Raw genomic sequence first — 24,508 nt, 5'->3', positions numbered from 1 at the left:
GGGGTTAATTGTGTGATGGACATTAAGGAGGGCATATAATGTAATGAGCACTGGCTATTAAATAAAACTGATGAAGCACTGAACTCTACTCTGAAACTAATAATATACTATTTGTTAAGTAATTGAATTTGAATTAAATAATAATTTTGCAGGTGAAAGGGGCACCTGGGTAGCTCAGTCAGTTAAGCATCTGCTTTCAGCTCAGGTCATAATCCCGGGATCCTGGGATCAAGCCTTGTGTCAGGCTCCCTGCTTGGTGAAGAGTCTGCTCCCTCTGCACCTTCCCCTGCTCATTCTCTTTCGCTCAAATAAATAAAATCTTAAAAATAACCAGTTTTTTAACTGCTCACCAGTTTTGCAGGTGAAATAAACATGATAAGCAAAAAACTACAGTATATAGTAATCAGTCCTGTAATAGAGGTGTGTATTCATGTCATGGAAACATAGAGAACTGTAAAGGTGGAGAATCATCTGTTAAGAAACTGAAGAAAATATTAGTAATTCTTCTTTATTTATTTGGCCAAATGGAACAATGCTTTTAAGAAAGACTATTATGAACCTATTTAGAAAATTATAATTACTACATACAAGTACATTACACACAATTTTACAAAGTTATAAAGTAATTTATTTCTTTATGATGCATGAACTTGCTATCTGAACTATGAAAAATTAAGCCTTCAGCATCACTGTGATGTATAAAATCAGGGCAGTTTGCTTATTTTCTGTAATCACGTGCTGTAACAGCTAAAGAGGGTATATAGTACTAGGGCCAGAGCCAGATAGCATTAGGATCCAGGAATTTCTTGCTTTATTATTTTTTTTTAATTTCTTGCTTTAAAAAATAATTTCAGGGTCAGTTTAAGTATAAAATATGAATGTATTTGATGTGAAACACAAATCATTTTTGATTGCTGCCTCAACCAACCTTTGTGAGATTTTTTTTTTTTTTTTTAGCAAATATTGTTAGGCTATTTATTAGGTAGTCTGGTTATTAGCATACTTTTTTTGTATAATTTTTATTGGAGTTCAATTTGCCAACATATAGCATAACACCCAGTGCTCATCCCATCAAGTGCCCCCCTGTGCCCGTCACCCAGTCAACCCAACCCTCTGCCCACCTCCCTTTCCACCACCCCTTGTTCCTTTCCCAGAGTTAGGAGTCTCTCATGTTCTTTCACCCTCACTGATATTTCCCACTCATTTTCTCTCGTATCCCCTTTATTCCCTTTCACTATTTTTTATATTCCCCAAATGAATGAGACCATATAATGTTTGTCTTCCTCCGATTGACTTACTTCACTCAGCATAATACCCTCCAGTTGCATCCACATTGAAGCAAATGGTGGGTATTTGTCGTTTCTAATGGCTGAGTAATATTCCATTGTATACGTACACCACATCTTCTTTATCCATTCATCTTTCAATGGACACTGAGGCTCCTTCCATAGTATGGCTATTGTAGACATTGCTGCTGTAAACATTGGAGTGCAGATGTCCTGCCCTTTCACTGCCTCTGTATCTTTGGGATAAATCCCCAGCAGTGCAATTGCTGGTTGTAGGTCAGTTCTATTTTTAACTCTTTGAGGAACCTCCACACAGTTTTCCAGGGTGGCTGTACCAGTTCACATTCCCACCAACAGTGCAAGAAGATTCCCCTTTCTCCACATCCTCTCCAACATTTGTTGTTTACTGTCTTATTAATTTTCACCCTTTGTGAGATTTTTAAGTATTGTTTTTTTTTTTTAACTTAAACTTTTAGGATTATAGTGACAGTCTTGCATATACAGTTTACCAATCAGATCTGAAGTTTGTATTCAGTTTCTTTATTGGGGCACTGGCTGGCTTACTTGGGTAGAGCATGAAACTCTTGATCTCAGGGTTGTGAGTTTGAGCCCTGTTTTGGGTATGGCGCCTACTTTAAATTTTTTTTTCTTTGAAAAATATCAAGATAGATCTGTTTTTGAATAATTAAAAAAAGTAAATAGAGTCACCAAATTTCAGCTTTATTTGTTGAATATAACTTTGTATAGCATAAGATTACTGTTTTGTTAGAGAATAAACACATTAAAATCCTGTATAGATACTACTGGCATAAATGGAAATTTCCATACAAAGTAGGCATGTCTCAGATTTCATTAATAATAGCAAACATTGGGACGCCTGGGTGGCTCAGCAGTTGAGCTTCTGCCTTTGGATCAGGGCGTGATCCCAGAGTCCCGGGATCGAGTCCCACATTGGGCTTCCTGCATGGAGCCTGCTTCTTCCTCTGCCTATGTCTACCTCTCTTTCTCTCTCTGTCTCTCATGAATAAATAAATGAATAAAATCTTAAAAAAAAAAAAAAAGCAAACATTTGTATAACACTATACTTGCTATGTGCCAGGTATATAGTAACATTTATTAACTCATTTAGTCCAAGTAATTACATGGACCTGGTACCATTATCCCCATTTCCAGATGAGGAAAGTGAGGCATATGCAGGTTAAGTGAAAAGCTCAAGGTTGCGTAGATTGGGATTGAACTGCGGTAAATTGGAATTGAACCCTAAACAGTTTTGTTCCAGGTCCATGCTCTTAACCATTGAACTATCCTATCCTTTTTCTGAAAAGAGTGCTGTTTTCTCAACAAGTTGTCCTCTGGGGTGAGCTCTAGGAAAAGTATTGTGCTGAAGTTGAATACTTTGTTTCCTAGTACCCAAGGATAATGGTGCTGCCACCATTCATCTAGCTTTTCAAGCTCCATAATTTTCCTTCCTACCTCAGGTTTCCTGTTTGTAAATCCTACCTATTATATTTGTTGTGTCTCTCTGCTGTCACTGTTTTTGCTATCTTGATCCTGACCATCAGTGTCTGACACAACACATTCCCAGTTGCCTTCTGTGTCCCTCCATTTCTAGACTTTATTCCAGACGGCAGAATTTTTTATCTAAAATCCTTAACAAGTTGATTTTACCACTACCGTTTTTAAATGTTTAATGACACCCATTCCTATAAGATCAAATCCAAACTTTATCATGTCTTACAAAAACCCGTTTTCCTCCCCCTAAGACCATTCGTTTATTTTTCCATCTTCTTTATTTTTTTTTTAAGATTTTATTTATTCATTCATGAGAGGCAGAGATACAGGCACAGGGAGAAGCAGGCTCCATGCAGGGAGCCCGACGTGGGACTTGATACCAGGACCCCAGAAACATGCCCTGAGCCAAAGGCAGACGCTCAACCGCCGAGCCACCCAGGCATCCCTATTTTTCCATCTTCAACTCTATCCTTTCCCCTTTGTACCCTCTAGTGCCTTCTTCTTAGAAGGCTGTCTAAATATACTGTGCTCTTTTATATCTCATTGGCCTTTGTCCATGCTCTCCCCCTCCCTTTTGCCTGCAAAGATTTGCTTCTCCTATAAGTTCTGACTCACTCAATTATGTCTATAAATCTTTCCCTAACTTACTCAGGTGGAATCTGTTTCCCCTGCTCCCAAAGTAGTTTGTTCCTACTTCCAATATAATATTCATCTGGGGCACCTGGGTGGCTTAGTCTGCCTTCAGCTCAGGTCATGATCCCAGGGTCCTGGAATCAAGCACCACATCGGGCTCCCTGCTCAGTAAGGAACCTGCTTCTCCCTCTCCCTCTACCTCCTTCTCCCCTTGCTTGTACTCACTCTCTCTGTCAAATGAATAAATAAAAATCTTTAATAAAAATAAATAATACTCGGGATCCCTGGGTGGCGCAGCGGTTTGGTGCCTGCCTTTGGCCCAGGGCGCGATCCTGGAGACCCGGGATCGAGTCCCACATCGGGCTCCTGGTGCATGGAGCCTGCTTCTCCCTCTGCCTGTGTCTCTGCCTCTCTCTCTCTCTCTCTCTCTGTGACTATCATTCATAAATAAATAAATAAATAAATAAATAAATAAATAAATAAATAAATCTCATCAAATTTTATTATAGCTATTGTCATTTCCTTCACCAGACTTGAGGTATCTCATACTACATACACATTTTTTGGCAGGTAGGTGCTCAGTAAGTATTTTTGAATCATCGAATAAATCAGTCTAAAAATTTTTTTCCATAGGTGCTGCAGATGATTACAATAGAATTGGTTCTTCATTATATGCTTTAGGAACTCAGGATTCTACAGATATATGCAAGTAAGGATTTTGATTTAAAAATTAAGTAAAAATTTTGTTGGCAGCCTGGGCACACAACATTTGACCCAAGAGGCATTTAGAATATCTTCTTCAAAATACATCAGTAATAAGGAGCTTCTTATAAACTTGGATCAGTGTCATTTTTTTTCTCTACCATTTCTTTTATTTTAAATCTGAAAAGTAAAAATTGACTGTAATATATGTAATTTTAACATTTACAAAGTTTTATTTGATGAAAATTTGCTGATACATGTGTATAAGGAATAGGAAGAGAATTCATATCAAAATGTTCTTAGGTTTTGAAGTTTATTATAAATAAATGTTTTAGAATTGGAATATACAGGATATATATGTATGTATTTTTTTGGAGGCCAAATTGACTTTTAAAGTAAAATATGCTGTCAGTTTATACTTTTTAAAGAGGCTGGTTATTCTAGTTTATAAGTTTAATGAAAAAATAAATAAATAAGTTTAATGAATCTTAGGGCAGTCCTAGAGTAACCTGATGGGAAGGTATTACACATGTTAGTATAGAAACACTCTTTGGATATTTGCTTACACAGCTGTCCTTTATTTATTTTATACTAGTTTTTCACATTAATCTAACCAGTTAATTTTAGTTCCTATAATATTGTTTAAACCCAACTCTTCACTGAAAAATAATCCAAACCGTTTTTTTTTTTCAATTTTAAGTAGCAAAACTATTCTCATAGTTTATGCCTTTTTCTAAACCACATCCTTGAACTTTTTTCTGGTATATCCTGTCTTAGCAGATATGTAAGATCCAAGTTTTTCAGCAAAACAAGATTCTATATGTAGCTTACATTGATTAACATGCTACCTTCCCAAAGAGTTAGTTCTTAAGTCTTTGATAAGAGGAAAAAGTTAACCTTGCCATGAGTTATTGGACATAAACCTGTCAGAGCAAGTTCTTTTTAGTAAAACAAAGTTAATAAAATAGTATTTTAACTTTCAGTAGTACTTGCCCTAATCCAGTCACCAGTAAATTATGTATTAATTTACAGAATACCCTCTTAATAGTTCTACATTGGGACATTTTTTAGTTGGTGTCAGCCTTTGAGAGATAGGCTATTTAGTTAAAAGTGAACATCAGCCTCTTTGGATCTGATTGTTCTCTACTTCTGTAGTAATTTTGAAGATACAGGCTTTAGTATTATGTGGCATACTTCTGAAGAATATAAGAAACATTTTTAAAAATTTTAATGCATGGCTTAGGGGTACCTGGCTGGCTCAGTCCGGGGATCCTGTGACTCTTGATCTCGAGGTTGTGAGTTTGAGCCCCATGCTGGGTGTAGAGATTACTTTAAAAATGTATATTAAATAAATAAATAAATGGTTTAGACTGTTGCCTGAAATGAGAAGATTTTCCCATAGGTGGAAGTACAGAGATGGTGAACTAAAATGAAGTCTGCAGTAAACAAGATCATCAAATAATACTATAATGAAATAAGAAAGTTCATTATTAATACGGTTTTAGAGGCATATTGCTCTGAACATTTGAAATGAAAAATCATTTCAAAGGTGACTTCTGATGAAATATTTTTCCCTTCCAGGTTTTTTCTCAAAGTTTCAGAACTGTTTGATAAAACAAGAGTAAGTACTATCAGTTAACCTTTGAGAGTCTAAATCTTTGCATACAGTCATGTGTGTAACCTGTTGTGGTTGCGTTTAACTTTATTGAGAAAGATGAGCGATATACCTCAGAAGGATGAAGAGACAGATTTAGATTTGAAAATTTGACTTTTTTTTTTTTCAGGAAATTTCTTTTTTTGTTATGGCCTTTGGTATTTGTATAAAAATTCATATCCTGGATCAGAGAACATGTTCATTTTATAACTGTGTTTAGTTTTAAGAAGAATGATCTTTTCCTGGGGCTTTGTAAGCTAGAAGAAAGTCTTAGATTCATTTTAATTTTACCCAGATGATACTGCTTTTGATTCCCCATGACACTGGTTTAAAAATGAGTTGTATTGGATGCCTGGATGGCTCAGTCGGTTGAGTGTCTGCCTTCAGCTTAGGTCATGATCCCAGAGTTCCAGTATCAAGTTCTGCATCAGGCTCCCTACTCGGTGGGAGTCTACTTCTTCCTCTGCCCCTCACCCCACTCGTTCTCTCTCTCTCTCTCTCTCTCTCTCTCATAAATAAATAAATAAATCTTTTTTGAAAATTGAGTTGTATTGGGGCACCTGGGTGGCTCAGTCAGTTAAGCATCTGCCTTCAACTCAGGTCACAATCCTAGAGTCTCAGGATCCAGCTCCTTGTAGCTTTGGACTCAGCAGGAAGCCTGCTTCCTCTTCTGCCTCTCATGCTCTCGCTCTCTCTCTCAAATAAATAAAATCTTTTTTTTTTTTTAAGATTTTATTTATTCATGACAGAGAGAGAGGGAGGCAGAGACACAGGCAGAGGGAGAAACAGGCTCCATGCAGGGAGCCTGACGTGGGACTCGATCCCAGATCTCCAGGATCACGCCCTGGGCTGAAGGTGGCGCTAAACCACTGAGCCACCCGGGCTGCCCTAAATAAAATCTTTTAAGAAATAAGAATGAGTTGTACCAATACAAGACAAATACACAACTGCAGAAAAGTTTAATTCATAGTAATAATAATTTAATGTTGACATATTTTTTCAGGGATCAGTCTTAGACACAGTAATATTTAAACACTTTTGATAAAGTTGATGGAATAATGAAAATGTTTAAGCATACTAAACTAAGGTGGAGGTGGCCAGTCCATTGTATAAATCAGATTTCAGCATGACTTTGTCAGTTGAGTAATGTGTGGTGAAGACAAGGAAAGGAAAGATCTTTTCTCACAAAGGAAAGAGTCGTTAAATACATAAATGTTGTTATACTGGGGTCCATTATTCTGCTTTTGGTATTTGTACCAGTGAGCATTTTCTGGGAAGATATAGTTGTTTTTCTATGCGTTTACATCAAAAGAACAGGGATTTATCACAAAATAGCTTTGTGTGTCAGTAGATGTGCAAGCAGATACCAAATGGAATTAGATGTGCAAGAGACTTCTTGAGAATAACAAAGAGGAAGGAGCAGGATAGATAGGAAGAGCCTTCAGACCATAGTGCAGGTCTATATTGTGAAAGGAAAGAGCAGAGGAAGAGGGGACTGGGTAGGAAGAGTTTCAAACTGTAGCGTAGTCCCAAGAAAGTTTTGTCCAAGTCAGCCAGAGTTGATCATTACAAGGAGTACTGCATCAGTCAAGAATGGGCTGGCATTACTGCCCCTGTGCTCTGTCATGGTTGCAGCTGAGGTGGGTAGGGGAGGATGCATCATAACCTTGGAATGAATATTGTTCTGAATCTAGAGAGATTGCGGTTGGGACTCTGAACCATCTATGCTCCTTGCAGCAAGCAGTTTCTCTTGAAGGATATCTAGGTGGCACATTGCCATACCCACCACAATCTTCATTTCTTTTTTAGTGTTTTTGTGGTGGTCTTATTTGCTGTGTAACAAACCATCCTAAAATCAGTAGCTTAAAACATTTTATTATGCTAATGAGTTCTTTGGGTCAAGAATTCAGAAAAGACAGAACAAAGATGGCTTGCCTCTGCTGCATGATATTTGGGGCCTCAACAGGGAACATATGAAGGCCAGGGCCTGGGATCCTCTGAAGACTCTTTTACTCCGATGTTGAAGGTGATACTGGCCATCAGCTGAGACTTCAGCCAGGGCTCTTAGCTATAACATTTGCATGTTGCCTTTCCACACTGCTGCTTAGGTTTCCCCACGATATGGTGGGTAGGTTCCAAAAGCAAGCATCCCAAAAGATGGGAAGCAGAAATTGCTAGTTTCATTAAGGCCTAGAAACTGGGACAGCATCACTTCTTTATTGGTCAATCTTAGGGCCCAGATTCAAGGAGATATACCCCATATCTTAATGGAAGGAGAGGAACCATATTTAAAGCACACAACATCCATCTAACATGTTACCTAGATTTATCTAAGTCAGTTTTTTTTTTTAATTTTTATTTATTTATTTCTTTATTTATGATAGTCACAGAGAGAGAGAGAGAGAGGCAGAGACATAGGCAGAGGGAGAAGCAGGCTCCATGCACCGGAAGCCCGACGTGGGATTCGATCCTGGGTCTCCAGGATCGCGCCCTGGGCCAAAGGCAGGCACTAAACCGCTGCGCCACCCAGGGATCCCCTAAGTCAGTTTTGAATATACTTTGTGTCTGTGCATTTATCTGTTAGATTAAGAAGTTTAATAAGTTTATTTCTCTATTATAAAGGAATGTTTCATAAAAAATAAAAATAAAGGAATTTAAACTTAAGCTTCAAGGTTTTTTCTTTTTATTGAAGTATGTTATACACATCAGAAGTATACAACTCGGGACGCCTCAGTGGCTCAGCAGTTGAGATCTGCCTTGGGTTCAGGGCGTGATCCTAGGTTTGGGGATTGAGTACCGCATCGGGCTCCCTGTGAGGAGCCTGCTTCTCCCTCTGTCTATGTCTCTGCCTCTCTCTGTGTGTTTCTCATGAAAAATAAAATCTTAAAAAAAAAAAAAAAGTAGTACTAGTACACAACTCAGTGAAATTTTACAAATTCAGCACACCCATATCATGAATACTCAGATGAAAAAATAGAATATTTACCAGCAACTCAGATGCCTTGCCCCTCTTGAGCTGCTTTCTGAGTCAGCACCTCCTGCAAGGGTAACCACTATCTTATATAAGTATTTTATCTGGTATACATTCTTTTATGTCTGGTTTCATTTACTCAGCATTACCTATATAAGATTCGTCAATGTTGTTGCATGTGTATATAGTTCCTTCATTCTTCCTATGTAGCTTTCCTTTGCAAAAAGATATGTAAATTTATTCTTCTGTTTTACTGTTGGTAGGCATTTTGGATAGTTTCTAGTTTGTGGCTGTTTACAAATAGTACTTCTGGGACGCCTGGGTGGCTCAGCAGTTGAGCCTCTGCCTTTGGCTCAGGGCGTGATCCCTGGGATCTAGGATCAAGTTCCCAATCGGGCTCCACGTGGGGAGCCTGCTTCTCCCTCTCCCTGTGTCTCTGCCTCTGTGTGTGTGTGTGTGTGTGTATGTGTGTCTCATGAAAAATAAATAAATCTTTTTTTTTTTTTAATTTTTATTTATTTATGATAGTCACACAGAGAGAGAGAGGCAGAGACACAGGCAGAGGGAGAAGCAGGCTCCATGCACTGGGAGCCTGATGTGGGATTCAATCCCGGGTCTCCAGGATCACGCCCTGGGCCAAAGGCAGGCGCTAAACCGCTGCACCACCCAGGGATCCCTAAATAAATCTTTTTAAAAAAATAGTACCTCTAAGACCGTTCTTGCATATCTTCAGCTGAAAATAAATATGTATTTCTGTTGGGTGTGTATAATCAGGAGGAGAACTAGGAGCCATAGAGTCTCTATGTGAAAAGCCTTCATAGATAGTGCCAAACCGTTTCCCTGTTTCCCAAAGTGATTCTACTAATTTACATTCCCACCAGAAGAAATGTGAGCATTGGGTTGTTGAACAGGCTTGTAATATTTGTTATCTTTTTTGTTTTTTTTTTTTAAGTGTTTTTTTAAGATTTTATTTATTCATAGAGACAGAGAGGCAGAGACACAGGCAGTGGGAGAAGCAGGCATCATACAGAGAGCCTGACATGGGACTCGATCCAGGGTCTCCAGGATCACGCCCTGGGCTGCAGGCAGCGCTAAACCGCTGCGCCACCTGGGCTGCACTATCTTTTTTGTTTTAGTTATTCTGCAGGATGCGTAGGGTTTTTAAATTATAACTTTATTGCAACAGTAATTTCAGACTTACAGAAAAGTTGCAAGAATAGTACAAAGACGGGAGCCTGGGTGGCTCAGGTGGTAAAGCATCTGCCTTCAGCTCCTATTATATCTCAGGGTCCTGGAATCAAGCCCCATGTCAGGCTCCCTGCTGCATGGGGAATCTGCTTCTCCCCTCTGCCTGTATTCGCGTGCTCTCTCTCTCTCACACACACACAAATGAATAAAATCTTTAAAATAAAAAATTACAAAGAATTCCTGTATTTGTGTCACCCAGATTTCCTGAATGTTAACATTTTCTACATTGCTTAAAGTCCTTTTTCCCAAAGGGGCAACTGGGTAGCTCAGCCATTTAACATCTGATTCCCGATTTCAGCTCAGGGCATGATCTCAGGGTCCTGAGATGGAGCCCGAGTCTGGGGCCGCACTCAATATGGAGTCTGCCTAAGATTTTCTCTCTCTCTGCCTCTCCCCCTGCTCAAGCTCTCTCTCTCTAAAATAAGTAAATAAAATATCTCTTTTAAAAAGTACTTTTCCCCAAAAGGCCCATATTCATTTCTTCTGCCCTTTGTGCATATCTCCTTTTTAAAAATATAAGAATTTTTAAAAAGAAAAGAATTAATTTTAATATACTCAATGCGATTATCTATGATTCCCTTTAATATCATCAAATATTCAGTATGTAGACGATCCCAGTTGCCTAGGATGGCTTTTTACAGTGGAATTCGTTTGAGTTAGGATTCAAACAAGGTCCCTATATTGTATTTGATTGACACAGTACTTTTTTTTTTTTTTTTTTGGTCTGTCTCTCCACACTAAATTGACTAGTTTCATCATTTCAGTCTGACTCAAACTAACCACATTTTTTTTATCACTCCTTGATGGCTTCTGGCACATTTTGTTAATGTTTTGACTATGTTTCTGGTTGTTTTCAGTAGGAAGGTTGCTTTGAATGACCTAGTCTTCCATTGTCAGCCTTTATCACTTTATTTTTTTTAGGGCAGGGGGAGTGGTAAAGGGAGGGGTAGAGAGAATCTTAGGCGGGCTACACACGCAGCATGGAGCCCAACTCGGGCTTGATCTCACAACCCTGAGATCATGACCTGAGCTGAAATCAAGAGTTGGACGTTTAACCTACTGAGCCACCCAGGCGTCCCAGCCTTCATCACTTTAAAATCATGTGTCCACATCATTGAAATGGTGTAACAAGAGAGAAATATAAGTCATACCGAAAGATATTAAAAGTCATAGCCAAGAACTTGAGTCAAATATAGAGTCCTTCCGTAATTTCAGTCATCTTATCTGATCTCATTCTTTTTTCTGATCATTTTTTGTCAGAGTCACAAAGAAAAGGAATAGGCTAGCGGAAAGGGGAAGGCAGGGAACCTTAGGTGGAATAAGAATGGATACTGTGGTTATTTATTACTTTAAATTTTTTATAGTAGTTAAAACATTGGCTGTAGAACATGTGCTAATTAAATGCCTAACTTTTCCCCCTTTGTCAGAAAATAGAAGCACGAGTGTCTGCCGATGAGGACCTCAAGCTTTCCGACCTTTTAAAATATTACTTAAGAGAATCTCAAGCTGCTAAGGTAATTTGATTCTTCATTATTTTTACAAAAATCCATCTCAGAGGTTGTTAGACTTAAGATTGTTAATGATTATCTTTTAAATTTGATTTTCAAGTGTGAATTTTTGTTCTCCTTTTATAAATTGTTGGTCACTGAACCCCACCTAAGAGTCTCCTCTATAAACTTATCACATAGTATAATCTAGAACTTTTTCTTTTTTGTTAACTTGGTCTATTCATTCAGTTAAAATGCCGACAAAACAAAAAGTAAACCCCCATATAACAGTCTATATAGCTGAAGGATTCCAAAGTCCTCTATTGAAGGTGAGAGAGCTATAAAACCAGGATATGTTTTATTTTAAGGCAAGTCACATTTCCCTTTGGAAGTCTGTGTGCAAGATTAAAACTCTTACTAATCAAAACAATGTTACACAGAAGCATCTTTAAAGCACTGAAAATGTAGTGGCCCAGATATTCTAAGTTCAGGGCACCTGGGTGGCTCAGTCCATTAAGCGTCTGCCTTTGGCTCAGTTCATGATCCCAGGGTCCTTGGACCAAACCGCATGTCAGGCTCCCTCCCTGCTCAGTGGGAAGCCTGCTTCTCCCTCTCCCTCTGCCTCTCCCCCAGCTTGTGCTCTCTCACAAATAAATAAATAAAATCTTTAGGGGAAAAAAAAAGATATTCTAAACTCATTGTTAATTTATGAATCGATATATTGTACAGAAAATTCCCATGTGATCAGTGGTGCTTTATACCGGTTTTTCATTCCTTATCAAATTATAAATAACCCTTGGGGACTTGGCTGGCTTAGTTGGTAGAGCATGCAACTCTTGAGAGATCTCAGGATCCCTCAGTTCAAGCCCCACATTGAACACAGAGCTTACTTTATTTTTTTTTAATTTATTTATTTATTCATGAGAGAAAGAGACCCAGGCAGAGGGAGAAGCCGACTCCCTGCAGGGAGCCTACTACAGGATTCCATCCCAGGGCCCCGGGATCACACCCTGAGCCAAAGGCAGATGCTAAACCAGTGAGCCACCAGGTGCCTCCACAGAGCTTATTAAAAAAAAAAAAAAAAAAAAAAATTATTATAGGGGTGCCTGGCTGGCTCAGTCAGAAGAGCATATGATTCTTGATCTCAGGGTCAGGAGTTCAATCCCTATGTTGAGTGTAGAGATTACTTAAATAACCATAAAGTATAAATAACCCTTTTGTTTATTAAGATTGTGTCTATTCATGAGAAACACAGAGAGAGGCAGACACACAGGCAGAGGGAGAAGCAGGCTCCCCGTGGGGAGCCCAATGCCAGACTCGATCCCCAGACTCGTTCCTGGGACTCGAGGCTCACGCCCTGAGCTGAAGGCAGACACTCAACCACTGAGCCACCCAGGTGTCCCTGAATAACTCTTTTAACTTTGAGGACTTAGGTACTTGCAAAAATACTGTCCGTATCAGATTATAAACCATTCACGTGGGTGGGCAGGGATAAAATGAATTACTTACTTTGAGGACTTTAAATTCATTATTTTATTATAGTACGTAGTTGCTAAGGCATACTTTTTAGAACATGGCTTTAAAAATAAATGCAGGGCAGCCCTGGTGGCTCAGCGGTTTAGCGCCTTCAGCCCAGGGCACAATCCCGGAGATCCGGGATCGAGTCCCAGCATGGAGCTTACTTCTCTCTCTGCCTGTGTCTCTGCCTCTGTGTGTGTGTGTGTGTGTCTCATGAATAAATAAATAAAATCTTTTAAATAAAGATTAATTAATTAACTAGATGTAAATGCAGGGACGCCAGGGTGGCTCAGCAGTTAAGCATCTGCCTCCCTCTCTCTCGGTTTCTCTCACGAATTAATAAATAAAATCATTAAAAATAAAAATAAAAGTAAATCCAAATTTTTTAGTGACCACAAGAAATAATTGAAATTTAATTGCAATAATTAAAACTACAGGGTCGCCTAGGTGGCTGAGCAGTTGAGCATCTGCCTTCAGCTCAGGGTGTGATCCCGGGCGAGGGATCGAGTCCCGCATCAGGTCGCTGCGAGGAGACTGCTTCTCCCTGTCTATGTCTCTGCCCCTCTCTGTGTGTCTCATTAATAAACAAATAAAATCTTAAAAATAAATTAAAACTACGTACAGCAGAGAGAGTATAGGAATCGATGGTAGTGTGATAGCATTGTATGGTGTCAGATGGTAGCTGTACTTGTGAGCATAGCGTAACATACAGAGTTGTCAGAGCACTGTTGCACACCTGAAACTAATGTAATACTGTGTGTCAGCTCTACTTGAACATGAGTGAGTGAATAAAATCTCAAGCATATTCCATGCTGAGCAGAGACTCTAAAGACCCATTTTTTTTTTTAATTTATGATAGTCACACACACACACACACACACAGACAGAGAGAGAGAGAGAGGCAGAGACATAGGCAGAGGGAGAAGCAGGCTCCATGCACCAGGAGCCCGATGTGGGACTCGATCCCTGGTCTCCAGGATCGTGCCCTGGGCCAAAGGCAGGCGCTAAACCGCTGCGCCACCCAGGGATCCCAAGACCTATATTTAAAAGGCACCTCAGGGGGGCACCTGCGTGGCTCAGTCAGCTGACTGTCTGCCTTCAGCTCAGGTCACGGTTGATAGAGCATGCAACTCTTGATCTCAGGGTCCATGAGTTCAAGCCCCACGCCGCGCTCCCTGCTCGGTGGGGAGTCTGCTTCTCCCTCTCTTTAGGGGCACCTGGGTGACTCGGTTGGTTGGGTGTCTGCCTTTGGCTTGGGATGTGGTGCTGCAGTCCTGGGATCGAGCCCTGCATTGGGCTCTCTGCTCACTGGGGAGCCTGCTCTTCCCTCCCACTTGTGCTTTCTCTCACTCTGTCAAATGAATAAATAAAATCTTTAAAAACTAATAAAAATAAAAATGGGTCTTTAGGGGCGCCTGGGTAGTGCAGTAAGTTAAGCATGTAACTCTTGGTTGCAGCTTAGGTCATGATCTCGGGATAATGAAATCGAGCCCTGCATCGGGCTCCAAGCTCAACGTGGAGTCCGCTTGAGATCCTCTCTCCCTCTCCCTCTGCCATCGCCCCTCATGCACTCTTATTTCTCTCAAAAAAATAAATCTTAAACAAACAAACAAGGGTCTTTAGTGGGGAAAAGAAAGATAAGGGCACCTGGCTGGTTCAGTCAGTGGAGCATGTAACTCTTGATCTCAGAGTTGAGAGTTTGAGAATCTTGAAAAATAAATAGAAATTAAAAATGGCTCGGCTCAGGGGTGCCCGGGTGGCTTAGTTGGTTAAGCATCTGCCTTTGGCTCAGGTCATGGTCCCGGGGTCCTGGGATTGAGCCCCACATCAGGCTCCCTGCTCAGCAAGGACTCTGCTTCACCCTGTCCCTCTCCCTCTCCCCCTCTCCCCTGCTCATGCTCTGTCGCTTGCTCTCTGTCTCTCAAGTCAATAAGTAAAATCTTTAAAAATAAGAATAAAATAAAATAAATAAAATAATGTGTCCCTGGCCCATTTTTAAATTGGGTTGTTTGTTTTCCTACTGTTGAATTTAAGATGGTTTTTTTGTTTTGTTTTGTTTTTGTTTTTGTTTTCTATATTTGGGATAGGGGTCCTTTCTCAGATACATCTCTTGTAAATACTTTCTCTTGGTCTGTCTGTGACTTGTCTTCTCATTCTCTTGATAGTGTCTTTGGTAGAGGAGACGTTTTTTATTTTAACGAAGCTTACTTTATAATTATTTCTTTCATACATCATGCCTTTAGTATTATATCTAAAAAGCCTTCACCAAACCCAACATGTTCTCCTATGTCACCTTTTAGGGTTTTTATAGGTTTACATTTAGAGCTATAATCCGTTTTGAGTTAATTTTGTAAAGGGCGTAAGGTCTGTGTGTAAATTCATTTCTCCGTGTGCAGATGTCCAGCTTGCCCAGCACCATTTGTTGAAGACTGTATTATCTGCATGGTATTGCTCTTGTTCCTTTGCCAAAGAATAAATAGGTAACTGTATCTGGTTCTGGGCTCTCCGTCCTGTCAGTTGACTTACGTGTCTGTTCTGTCACCAGTCCCACACTGCCTAGACGGTAGCTGTATAGTCAGGCTTCAAGTACATAGGTCGGTCCTCTGACTTTGTTGTTCTCCTTCAATATGTTGATGATTATTGTTTGCCTTTTGCCCCCCTACACTTGAGAATCTGTTCGCCAAGATCCTCAAAATAATTTGCTGGGATATTGATTGGGATTAGTTAAACCTATAGATCAAGTTGGAAAGAACTGATGTTGACAGTGTTGAGTCTGCATATTCATGATCATGGAATAGCTCTCTGCTTACTTATTAGCTCTTCCTTGATTTCTTTTATCAGGGTTTTGTCGTTTTGGCAGCAGGCAGCAGAAGATGCAACTCCTTCTGTCCATGGGTCCTGCCCCTACCCTTGAGTTTTGTAGTTTTCCTCAAGTTGACTTTCTATTTATTTTGTTAGATTAATTCCTAGGAGTTTCATTTCTGGGGTGCTAATGTAAACATGTTTTTAATTTCAAATTCCACTTGTTCGTTGGTGGTATATAAGAAAACCATGGATTTTTGTGTATTAATGTTGTATTCTACAACCTTATCATACTCCTTCCTTAGTTCAGGGTTTTTTGTTGCCTCTTACAAAATTCTACATAAACAAGTCATGTTATCTGTGAATAAATACAGTTTTATTTCTTCCTTCCCGATCTACATACTTCCTATTTCCTTATCACATTAGCTAGGGCTTCCAGTATGATGTTGTGAAGGAGTGATGAGGGGGAACATGCATTATTACTGATATTAGTGGGCAAGCCTCCAGTTTCTCACCATTCAGTGTGATGGTAGCTATAGGGTTTTTTTGGTAGATGTTCCTTATCCAGTCGAGGAAGCACTTTATATTCCTAGTGTGCTGAAACAGTTGCTTTTCTTTAAAGGACAGAAACTTTTTTTTTTTTTTTAGGACAGCTGTCAATTGTTTTTTTTATTAAGATTTTTAAAATTTATTTATTTATTTATTTGAGAGAGCTCAGGCACGAGTTCGAGCTGGGGAAGGAACAGAGGAAGGGGGGGAAAAGCAGACCCCCTGCTGAGCAGGGGACACACCCCCCCCATGTGGGGCTTAATCGCAGGACCCCAGGTTCATGACCTAAGCCGAAGGCAGACCAACTGAGCCACCAAGGCTCCCCAGTCCATTGATTCTTAACAAAAGTGCTAAGACAATTTAGTGGGGAAAGCATAGACTTTTCAACAAATGGTAGTACTGTGTCAGCTGCATAGTCACATGAAAATAAAGTTAGGCCCCTTCCTCATACTGTGTATAAAAATTTGCTCAAGATTAATCAAAGACCTAACTGTAACGGCTAAAACTTTAACATTTTTAGAAGAAAACATAAATGTAAATCTTTGTGACCTTTGATTAGATGTCGGTTTCTAAAAAAAAAAAAAAAAAAACAGATGTTGGTTTCTCAGATACACCCGGAACACAGTAACCAAAGAAAAAAAATAATAAATTGGACAAACCTTATTAAAATTAAAAACATCTGTGTGTCACAGTACACTAGGAAGAGAAGTGGAGAGACAACCCGTAGACTGGGAGAAAATATTTACAAGTCATACGAGTCCCTAATAAGCAGCTGAGATCCAGAGAATGTAGAGAACTAGTCTTCTCGATAAAAAGACAAATAGCCCAGTTAACAAATAGGCAAAGGACTTGAATCAACCTCTCTCCAAAGAAAATATACAAATGACTAATGAATACATAAAAAGATGCTTCTTCGTCAGGGAAATGCAAGTCAAAACCACGGCAAGGGTTGCTGGGTCAATGGGTAGAGCATGCGACTCTTGGTCTTGGAATTGTCAGTTCTAGAGATTGCTTAACAAACATAATCTTTAAAAACAAAACCAAACCACAGCAAGATACCACTTCACACCCACTAGGTGGCTTTAATCGAAAAGACAGATAAGGGTTGCCAAGGATGCGGAGAAATTAGAACCCTCATACAGTGTCAGCGGAAATAGAAAATGGGGAGTGCCTGGTTGGCTCAGTGGGTTAAGCGTCTGCCTTAGGCTCAAGGCACATCTCAGGATCCTGGGATCGAGGCCTGTGTTGGGCTCTCTGCTCGGTGGATAGTCTGCTTCTCCCTCTCCCTCTGCCCCCTCCACCCCCGCTCATGCTCACTGGCTCTCTCTCTCCCCGCCCCCCCTCAAATGAATAAATAAAATGTTATAAAAAAGCAAGCAAGCAAGCAAGCAAGCAAGTGTGCACCATAAAATGGTACAGCTGCTTTAGAAAACAGTCTGGCAGTTTCTCAAGAGGTTCAACATAGAGTTACCAAATGACCCAGCAATTCCACTGCTAAGTAATGAGATATGAAAGAGAAAGGAAAACATGTTCACACAAAAACTTGCACAAATATTCATAACAGCATTATTCATAATAGGCAAAACTTGGTAACAAACCAAATGTCTATCAACTCATAAGTGGATAAATCAATGTGGTATTTCCATATAATGAAATATTATTTAGCAATAAAAAGGGAGGAAGTACTGGTTCACACAATAACGTGAATGAATTTGAAACTTTATGCTAAGTAAAGAAAGCCAGGCAGACAAGGCCCCATATTATAGGATTCCCCCCCCTTTTTTTTTAATGAAATGTCCACAATAGGCAAATCTAAGAAAGCAGATTAGTGGTTGTGGGGGGCGGTGGGGTGGGGGGGGACGGTGGTATGAGAGGAAAATGAAGAATGACTACTGATGGATTGCTTTCCCTTTGGGTTACAGAATCGTTCTAAAACTGATTGCAGTGTTGGTTGTACAATTCTGCGAGCATACTAAAAACTGTTGAGGGGTGCCTGGGTGGCTCATTCGGTTAAGCGTTTGCCTTGGGCTCGGGTCATGATCCCAGAGACCCGGGATCAAGCCCCACTTGTTGCTCCCTGCTCATAGAGTCTGTTTCTCCTCCCTCTGCGCTCCCGGCCCCACCCGCGCTCATGCGGGATTCTCTTCTGCAAATAAATAAAATGTTTAAATTTCAAAAACAACGTAGACGCCTGGGTGGCTGAGCGGTTAAGCGTCTGCCCTCGGCCCAGGGCGTGATCCTGGAGTCCCGGGATCGAGTCCCGCATCGGGCTCCCCGCATGGAGCCCGCTTGTCCCTCTGCCTGTGTGTCTCTCATGAATAAATAAATAAAATATTTTTAAAAAGATTTTCAGGGATCCCTGGGTGGCGCAGTGGTTTGGCGCCTGCCTTTGGCCCAGGGCGCGATCCTGGAGACCCGGGATCGAATCCCACGTCGGGCTCCCGGTGCATGGAGCCTGCTTCTCCCTCTGCCTGTGTCTCTCTCTCTCTCTCTCTCTCTCTCTGACTATCATAAATAAATATATTAAAAAAAAAAGATTTTCAAATTTTATTTATTCATGAGAGACGGGGCTCCACTGGGCACGGGGTCGGGGGGTGGCTGCGGGCAAAGACATAGGCAGAGGGAGAAGCAGGCTCCATGCAGGGAGCCCGATGCGGGACTCGATCCCGGGACCCCAGCATCACCACCTGAGCCTAAGGAAGACGCTCCACCACTGAGCCACCCAGGTGCCTCATAGCTGAATTTCTCTCGGTAAAGCTGTTATAAAAACCATCTAGAAGAGTAACTGGCATGTGTGGTATCCATAGTTGAAGTATTCCCTCTGCTGATGATGGGGTGGCGGGGTAACTATTAGAAACATGCAGCGTGTATTACTGGGAAGCATTCTGTTTTATAGGATCTCCTCTATCGAAGATCCAGGTCACTAGTGGATTATGAAAATGCGAATAAAGCACTGGATAAAGCAAGAGCAAAAAATAAAGATGTCCTGCAGGCTGAAACATCCCAACAGTTATGCTGTCAGAAATTTGAAAAAATATCTGAATCTGCAAAACAAGGTACTGTTAGCTTACCGTTTGATCCTGAAGTATACTTCAAGCTATTCTATAAAATTAATCTCATTTCTTTTGTTCACAGAACTTATAGATTTTAAGACAAGAAGAGTTGCTGCGTTCAGAAAAAACTTAGTGGAACTGGCAGAGTTAGAACTGAAGCATGCAAAGGTTAGTGTCACATTGAAGCTTAATAATTTAAATGACTTCTAATTTAGGAATGAGTCAGTTACAGGGTGCCTGGCCAGCTCATTGGGCTCCTGAGTTGGAGCCCCATCTTGGCGTAAAGGTTACTTTAAGAAGAAAGGAAGAAAGAGAGAGAGAGGAAGGAAGGAAGGAAGGAAGGAAGGAAGGAAGGAAGGAAGGAAGGAAGGAAGGAAGGAAGGAAGGAAGTAAGTAATTGTGGAATTGATAATAATTCTTTAATGACCTTTTCCTTCTTCCTACAGGCATACACAAAGTATTTCTGAATTAGAATTCATAATAATTGGAATTATACTTTTTGAAGATTATTTTACTACTTCACAATAATTCTGATTTAGAAAATAAACATCCTTCTTCTGGGGTTTTTCTGTAGCGTTTGTTTCCTTCACATCAAGCCCTTTCTTGTAGTTACTATAAAGATACAGCTTCGGGGACACGTGGGTGGTTCAGTTGGGTGAGCGTCCAACTCTTGCTTTGGGGTCAGGTGGTGATCTTGGAGTTGTGGGCTCCAGGCTCAGCATGGAGTCCACTTGAGATCCTTTCTCCCTCTCCTCCTACCGCTCCCACTCGTTCTCTCTCTCTCTCTCTCTCTCTCTCTCAAATAACCACTTTTTAAAACAGGATAAAGTTTGGCCCAAACCTTATAGTGATTTTAAAACTAGAGAATCTTAGAATTGAGAGGGATGTGGGCGCCGGAGTGGCTCAGTGTTCGAGCGTCTGCCTTTGGCTCAGGTCACGTCATCCCGGGGTCCTTGGATCGAGTCCTCTACCGGGCTCCCCACGGGGAGCCTGCTTCTCCCTCTGCCTGTGTCCCTGCCTCTCTCTGTGTCTCTCGTGAATAAATAAATAAAATTTTTAAAAGAGCCAGAGAGAGAGAGAATTGAGAGGGATTTTACAGAGCACCTAATTCAAACAAGAATATCTACAGTTTCTCCAAACGGTCAGCTCTGCGAGACTCTAGTACCTAGGATGAAACCAGTATCGTGTTTTGATTAGCTAAAAAACTAAATCACTTTTTTTTTTAAAGATTTTATGTATTTATTCATGAGAGACATAGAGAGGCAGAGACATAGGCAGAGGGAGAAGCAGGCTCCTGGTCTGGGACGCTCGCCCAGGACCCCGGGACCACGACCTGAGCCAAAGGCAGGTGCTCAACCACTGTCCACCCAGGGGCCCCAGTCAATAAATCTTAAAAAAAAAAAAAAAAAAAAAGAAAAAAAAGAAAAAGAAAAAGAAAGAAAAAAATGTTCAGTAGTTTAACTTGGACACAAAGAGCACCTCCTCTCTCTCAGTAGATCATGCCAGGTAATCCAAAACAGTCATATTGGTGTACAGGGACATTTACTGAAGCATCTGGTTATGTGGAAAATATTGTACGTGAAACAGGTTAAATAGTTTTAGGTCTTTAAACAGTTAGTTCCGTATAAGAAGCAGTTGTTTTCCAAATCCGGTTATCTTCGTGTAGCGTGCTGTGACTTTTCGGTCCGGTTCTTCTGGGCTTCGTAACTTACTCTCCTTTCCTGTTTAGGGTAACCTACAGTTGCTGCAGAACTGCTTGGCAGTGTTAAATGGAGACACATAAGCCGCACTCCACCTTCGGCTAAAAAGGGCTGCCTTCCTTCAGATTTTATTTTTGTTTTCTGAATGATATTAAAGCATTTACTGCTCACCGGGAAGAAAAGAAACAGCTGACAAAGCGCATCTACTCTCCTTTTTTCTGAGAAACAACGGAGCGGAGCCGTCCGTGGGTTCTGCCGATCTGTGGGGGGACACTGCCCTCCTGTACCCGAATGCTCCCTGGGACAGCCGTGGGTCACCTCGCGCTCCTCCTCTTCCAAAGCCCAAAGTTCAGTCTTTTCCTTAAGTAGCCTCCGTAGCTGTGTTTATTTTATGCGTAGTATTCCTTCTGGCTGCCAGCCGCATTTACGTTTAAGTACTTTCTGAAGTTTAACCCTTTTAAAAATACATTGTTCAAACAAGGTAAAGATCGCCGGCCGTCACCTTCTTCTGAATTTTGTTTTCAAAAGACATTGTGTACCTACCACCGTAGTTCATTCATGTATCCTGGTAAAGCGTCGTAATCAGACTTATTTTTAATTAATGAACATTTCTTAGAAGTTTTGGGACAGACTTTATGTAATCTTTATAAGTATGATTTCTGATGAAAAGCAAATGCATTAGTATGTTTGCCTTAAACTTGTAGACTAAACCAACTATTATCAAATAAAAAGTGATAACAGTGATAGTTTTTTTTAACTCTGTGGTCATTGTATCACTCTAAAATTTGGAGTAGCTATAACCCGTCTACTCCTTTGTTATGCTTTACAGTACAGGTCCTACGTTTTCTTTTTCTTTTTCTTTTTCTTAAAATGGCATATTGAACCAAGTTCACCAGTCCCTCTACAAAAGGATGAGCTGCTTTCCTGTGTGCGCTTTTTTGCATTTCATAGAAGATGGGATTGGGCAGAGGCAGGTTAGAAACAGCCATGTCTAAACTACGGGAGCAGACAAAATAAACGGTCTGTTACGGTTTCCTGGATTCCGTCTCCATCTAGCTCAGCTGAGGAACCATGCGACGTGCCATTGAGCCACTTGATAGTCATACTGGTGTGTAAATCGGTACGTAGAGAGGAAGAGTGCTCTAGGGAACAGCACTTGTCGGTGGGGGAACGGTTGGAATAAAAAGGATACTACTTGTCAGTAATTACGAATATTATTGGCCTTTTGGATGTAAATTAACATCCTGTCCTCTCTCCTTTAAAATTAGGTTGTATGGTTTGATTGTTTTTTTCTTTTTCTTTTTAACTGTCTAACTTTTCCTCCAGTTGGAAGCCACAGGTATCGTGGGTGGGTTCCTCGTTTACATTTTCCCAGACCCTGTTTGTAGGTCTTAAGGGTAGTCCCCAGGATTCCAGCCTCGCATGTTCTCTTGCCTCACTGGTGTGCCATTTAATGTTTCTTTCACTGAGGTGGTTCCCTGATGCCGCTTGAGCCTGATTTTTCTGTTGCCTGAGAAATCTCTGTGTTTTGTCCTCCCCCACGTCTCCTTCACTGGTGAAAACATGCCCATGCGATGCTCTCCGGTGGGTGAACATGGGACAGAGCCCCAGCTTCCCGACTCGGGTGCGGCCCTTTCACCGGCGGCCCTTGTGGCCTGAGGCGGGTGGGCTTGACCTGTGTCTGCCTCATTTTCTCTACTACAAAGGACAGACTGACCTACCTCACAGGGGTGTTGTGAGGATGAATAAACATTGGTACAGTGCTTTGGAAATGTGAAGATGCTGTGTAAATGCTAAGAAATAGCAGGTACAGGGCAGAAAGCTACGTACGACGTTCCACGTAGCCCTCAGCTACTCTGTACCAAGGAGGTCTTTTTGGAGGAAACGGGTAGGAGAGTGTTAACATACATCCTTTGGTCCCTGGGTTACATTTTTACCGTGTTTGTTGGGGTGGGTTAGACTGGAAGCAGTACGTACGTATTAGAGCATGGGGCGCGGGGGGGGGGGGGGGCTGCTTGATGAATATAAATGAGTTGACCACACTGTCCCAGGGCCTTCTCACAAAACACAAATAAGAACAAAGGTTACTCCCTCAAGGGCCTGCTTTAGGAAAGATTCTACTTGGTACGTCGGGAACGACCGAAGCATTCCATACTTCATTGCTGGTTGCTGATTTCAGAAAACCAAGGTTTCACGGCTCTCGTGCTGTGGCCTTCATTACACGTTTGTTGGCCCCCGTGCCCCTGGGGGACACGAAGGAGAAACAGGAGGATGCGGTGGCCACCCTGCACGGGTGGTACAGAGTTTCCGGCGGGTGACGGCGGACCCTCTGAGAGGAAAAGAGCGACCTAGGCACCGTCCGGGATGGGAACGGTGGGATGGGAAGCAGCGGAATGCGGTTCGCAGGTGAGAGCGGGAAACGAAAAATAAAGAAATTGCGGAGGGGAGGGGGGGAGTTTCGAAGCCCGGCCGAGATGCCGGAACAAACAGGAGACCTCGAGCGTTAAAACGTGGGCAGGAAGAAGCCGGTACCGAGCTCGCGGTTTCCCGACCGGGCGCACGGCTGAAAATCTCGACTCGAGAACACGGCGCCGCTGCCGGGCTCCAGGTAACAACGCGGAGCGACAGAAAAAGCGAAGCCACAGCAACGAGAAAGCCGCTAATAGCACAACCAAAGCTGCCATTCAAACCCACATGCCAGGGGAAAGCGCGAACGCAGTCCCCCACTACCACAAATTATGCAGTCGAGTTTCCCACATTTGGGGAAATCGCAGGGGTCAGCACATCCGGAGTGCAATGGATAAGCCTCGCCCTGGGAAAACCACCTTCGTGATCATGGTATCTCCCCTGCCAGGTAAGTATGAGTTGCTCCCCGCCCCGACGCACACACCCTCGCGCTCGCCCCACTCCTTACACACGGTCACTTCACGCCCGCCGCCTCCGCACCCCGCCTCCCCGCGCCACCCCCGCGGACACCTGCGTTCACCCCACGCACCGCCTCCGGCGCCTTCGTCTCGCCCCACGCGGGCCCCGCGGGCCCCGGCGCTGCCGGACCAGCGGCCTCTGCGCGCCTGCTCATCTGCATACGCCACGCCCCTGTCCCGCCGTTCTCCGGCTTGTGTTTGGCGCCCTGCAGATAAAACTAGACGACCAGGCGAGATCTGCTCTTTTTCTTTTTTAAGCGAAAATAAGCGTTAGTATATAGTTCCGGTTTTTGATTTTTGATGTTTTGTTTTGTTTTGTTTTATTTTGTTTTGTTTTGTTTTGAAGTAACCTCTACACCCAGTGTGGGGGCTTGAGCTCCGCCTCATAGTCGCCTGCTGTACTCTGGGCCAGCCAGGCTCCCCACACGCTAGGTTGTAGTTTAAGACCAGACTGAGCCGTTAGACACTC

General features: G+C 41.7%; 1 protein-coding gene and 1 non-coding gene across 3 annotated transcripts in view; one reads left to right on the top strand and one right to left on the bottom strand.

Moving 5' to 3' along the window:
- Positions 1-22,148, top strand: part of SNX6 (sorting nexin 6) — a 59,211-nt gene extending 37,063 nt beyond the window's left edge. Inside the window, exons 9-14 of one of the 2 annotated variants that reach the window (XM_038544473.1) lie at positions 4,065-4,140; positions 5,715-5,754; positions 11,434-11,520; positions 19,259-19,418; positions 19,498-19,583; positions 21,145-22,148. In XM_038544473.1, the coding sequence (XP_038400401.1) occupies positions 4,065-4,140; positions 5,715-5,754; positions 11,434-11,520; positions 19,259-19,418; positions 19,498-19,583; positions 21,145-21,198 (503 nt within the window). In that variant the 3' untranslated portion in view covers positions 21,199-22,148. The remainder of the gene's footprint in view (positions 1-4,064; positions 4,141-5,714; positions 5,755-11,433; positions 11,521-19,258; positions 19,419-19,497; positions 19,584-21,144) is intronic. The other variant, XM_038544474.1, reaches the window with a different exon arrangement.
- Positions 22,149-23,813: 1,665 nt separating this feature from the next.
- On the bottom strand, positions 23,814-23,977 carry LOC119873060. Its single transcript, XR_005363933.1, has one exon. It is a non-coding gene; the product is annotated as a U1 spliceosomal RNA (small nuclear RNA).
- Between the last annotated feature and the right edge of the window lie 531 nt (positions 23,978-24,508).

This window comes from Canis lupus, chromosome 8 (genome assembly GCF_011100685.1).
Source record: "Canis lupus familiaris isolate Mischka breed German Shepherd chromosome 8, alternate assembly UU_Cfam_GSD_1.0, whole genome shotgun sequence".
Classification (NCBI taxonomy): domain Eukaryota; kingdom Metazoa; phylum Chordata; class Mammalia; order Carnivora; family Canidae; genus Canis; species Canis lupus.
The sequence above is the reverse complement of the archived record's forward strand: the minus strand, read 5'-3'. Positions and strand labels throughout refer to the sequence as shown.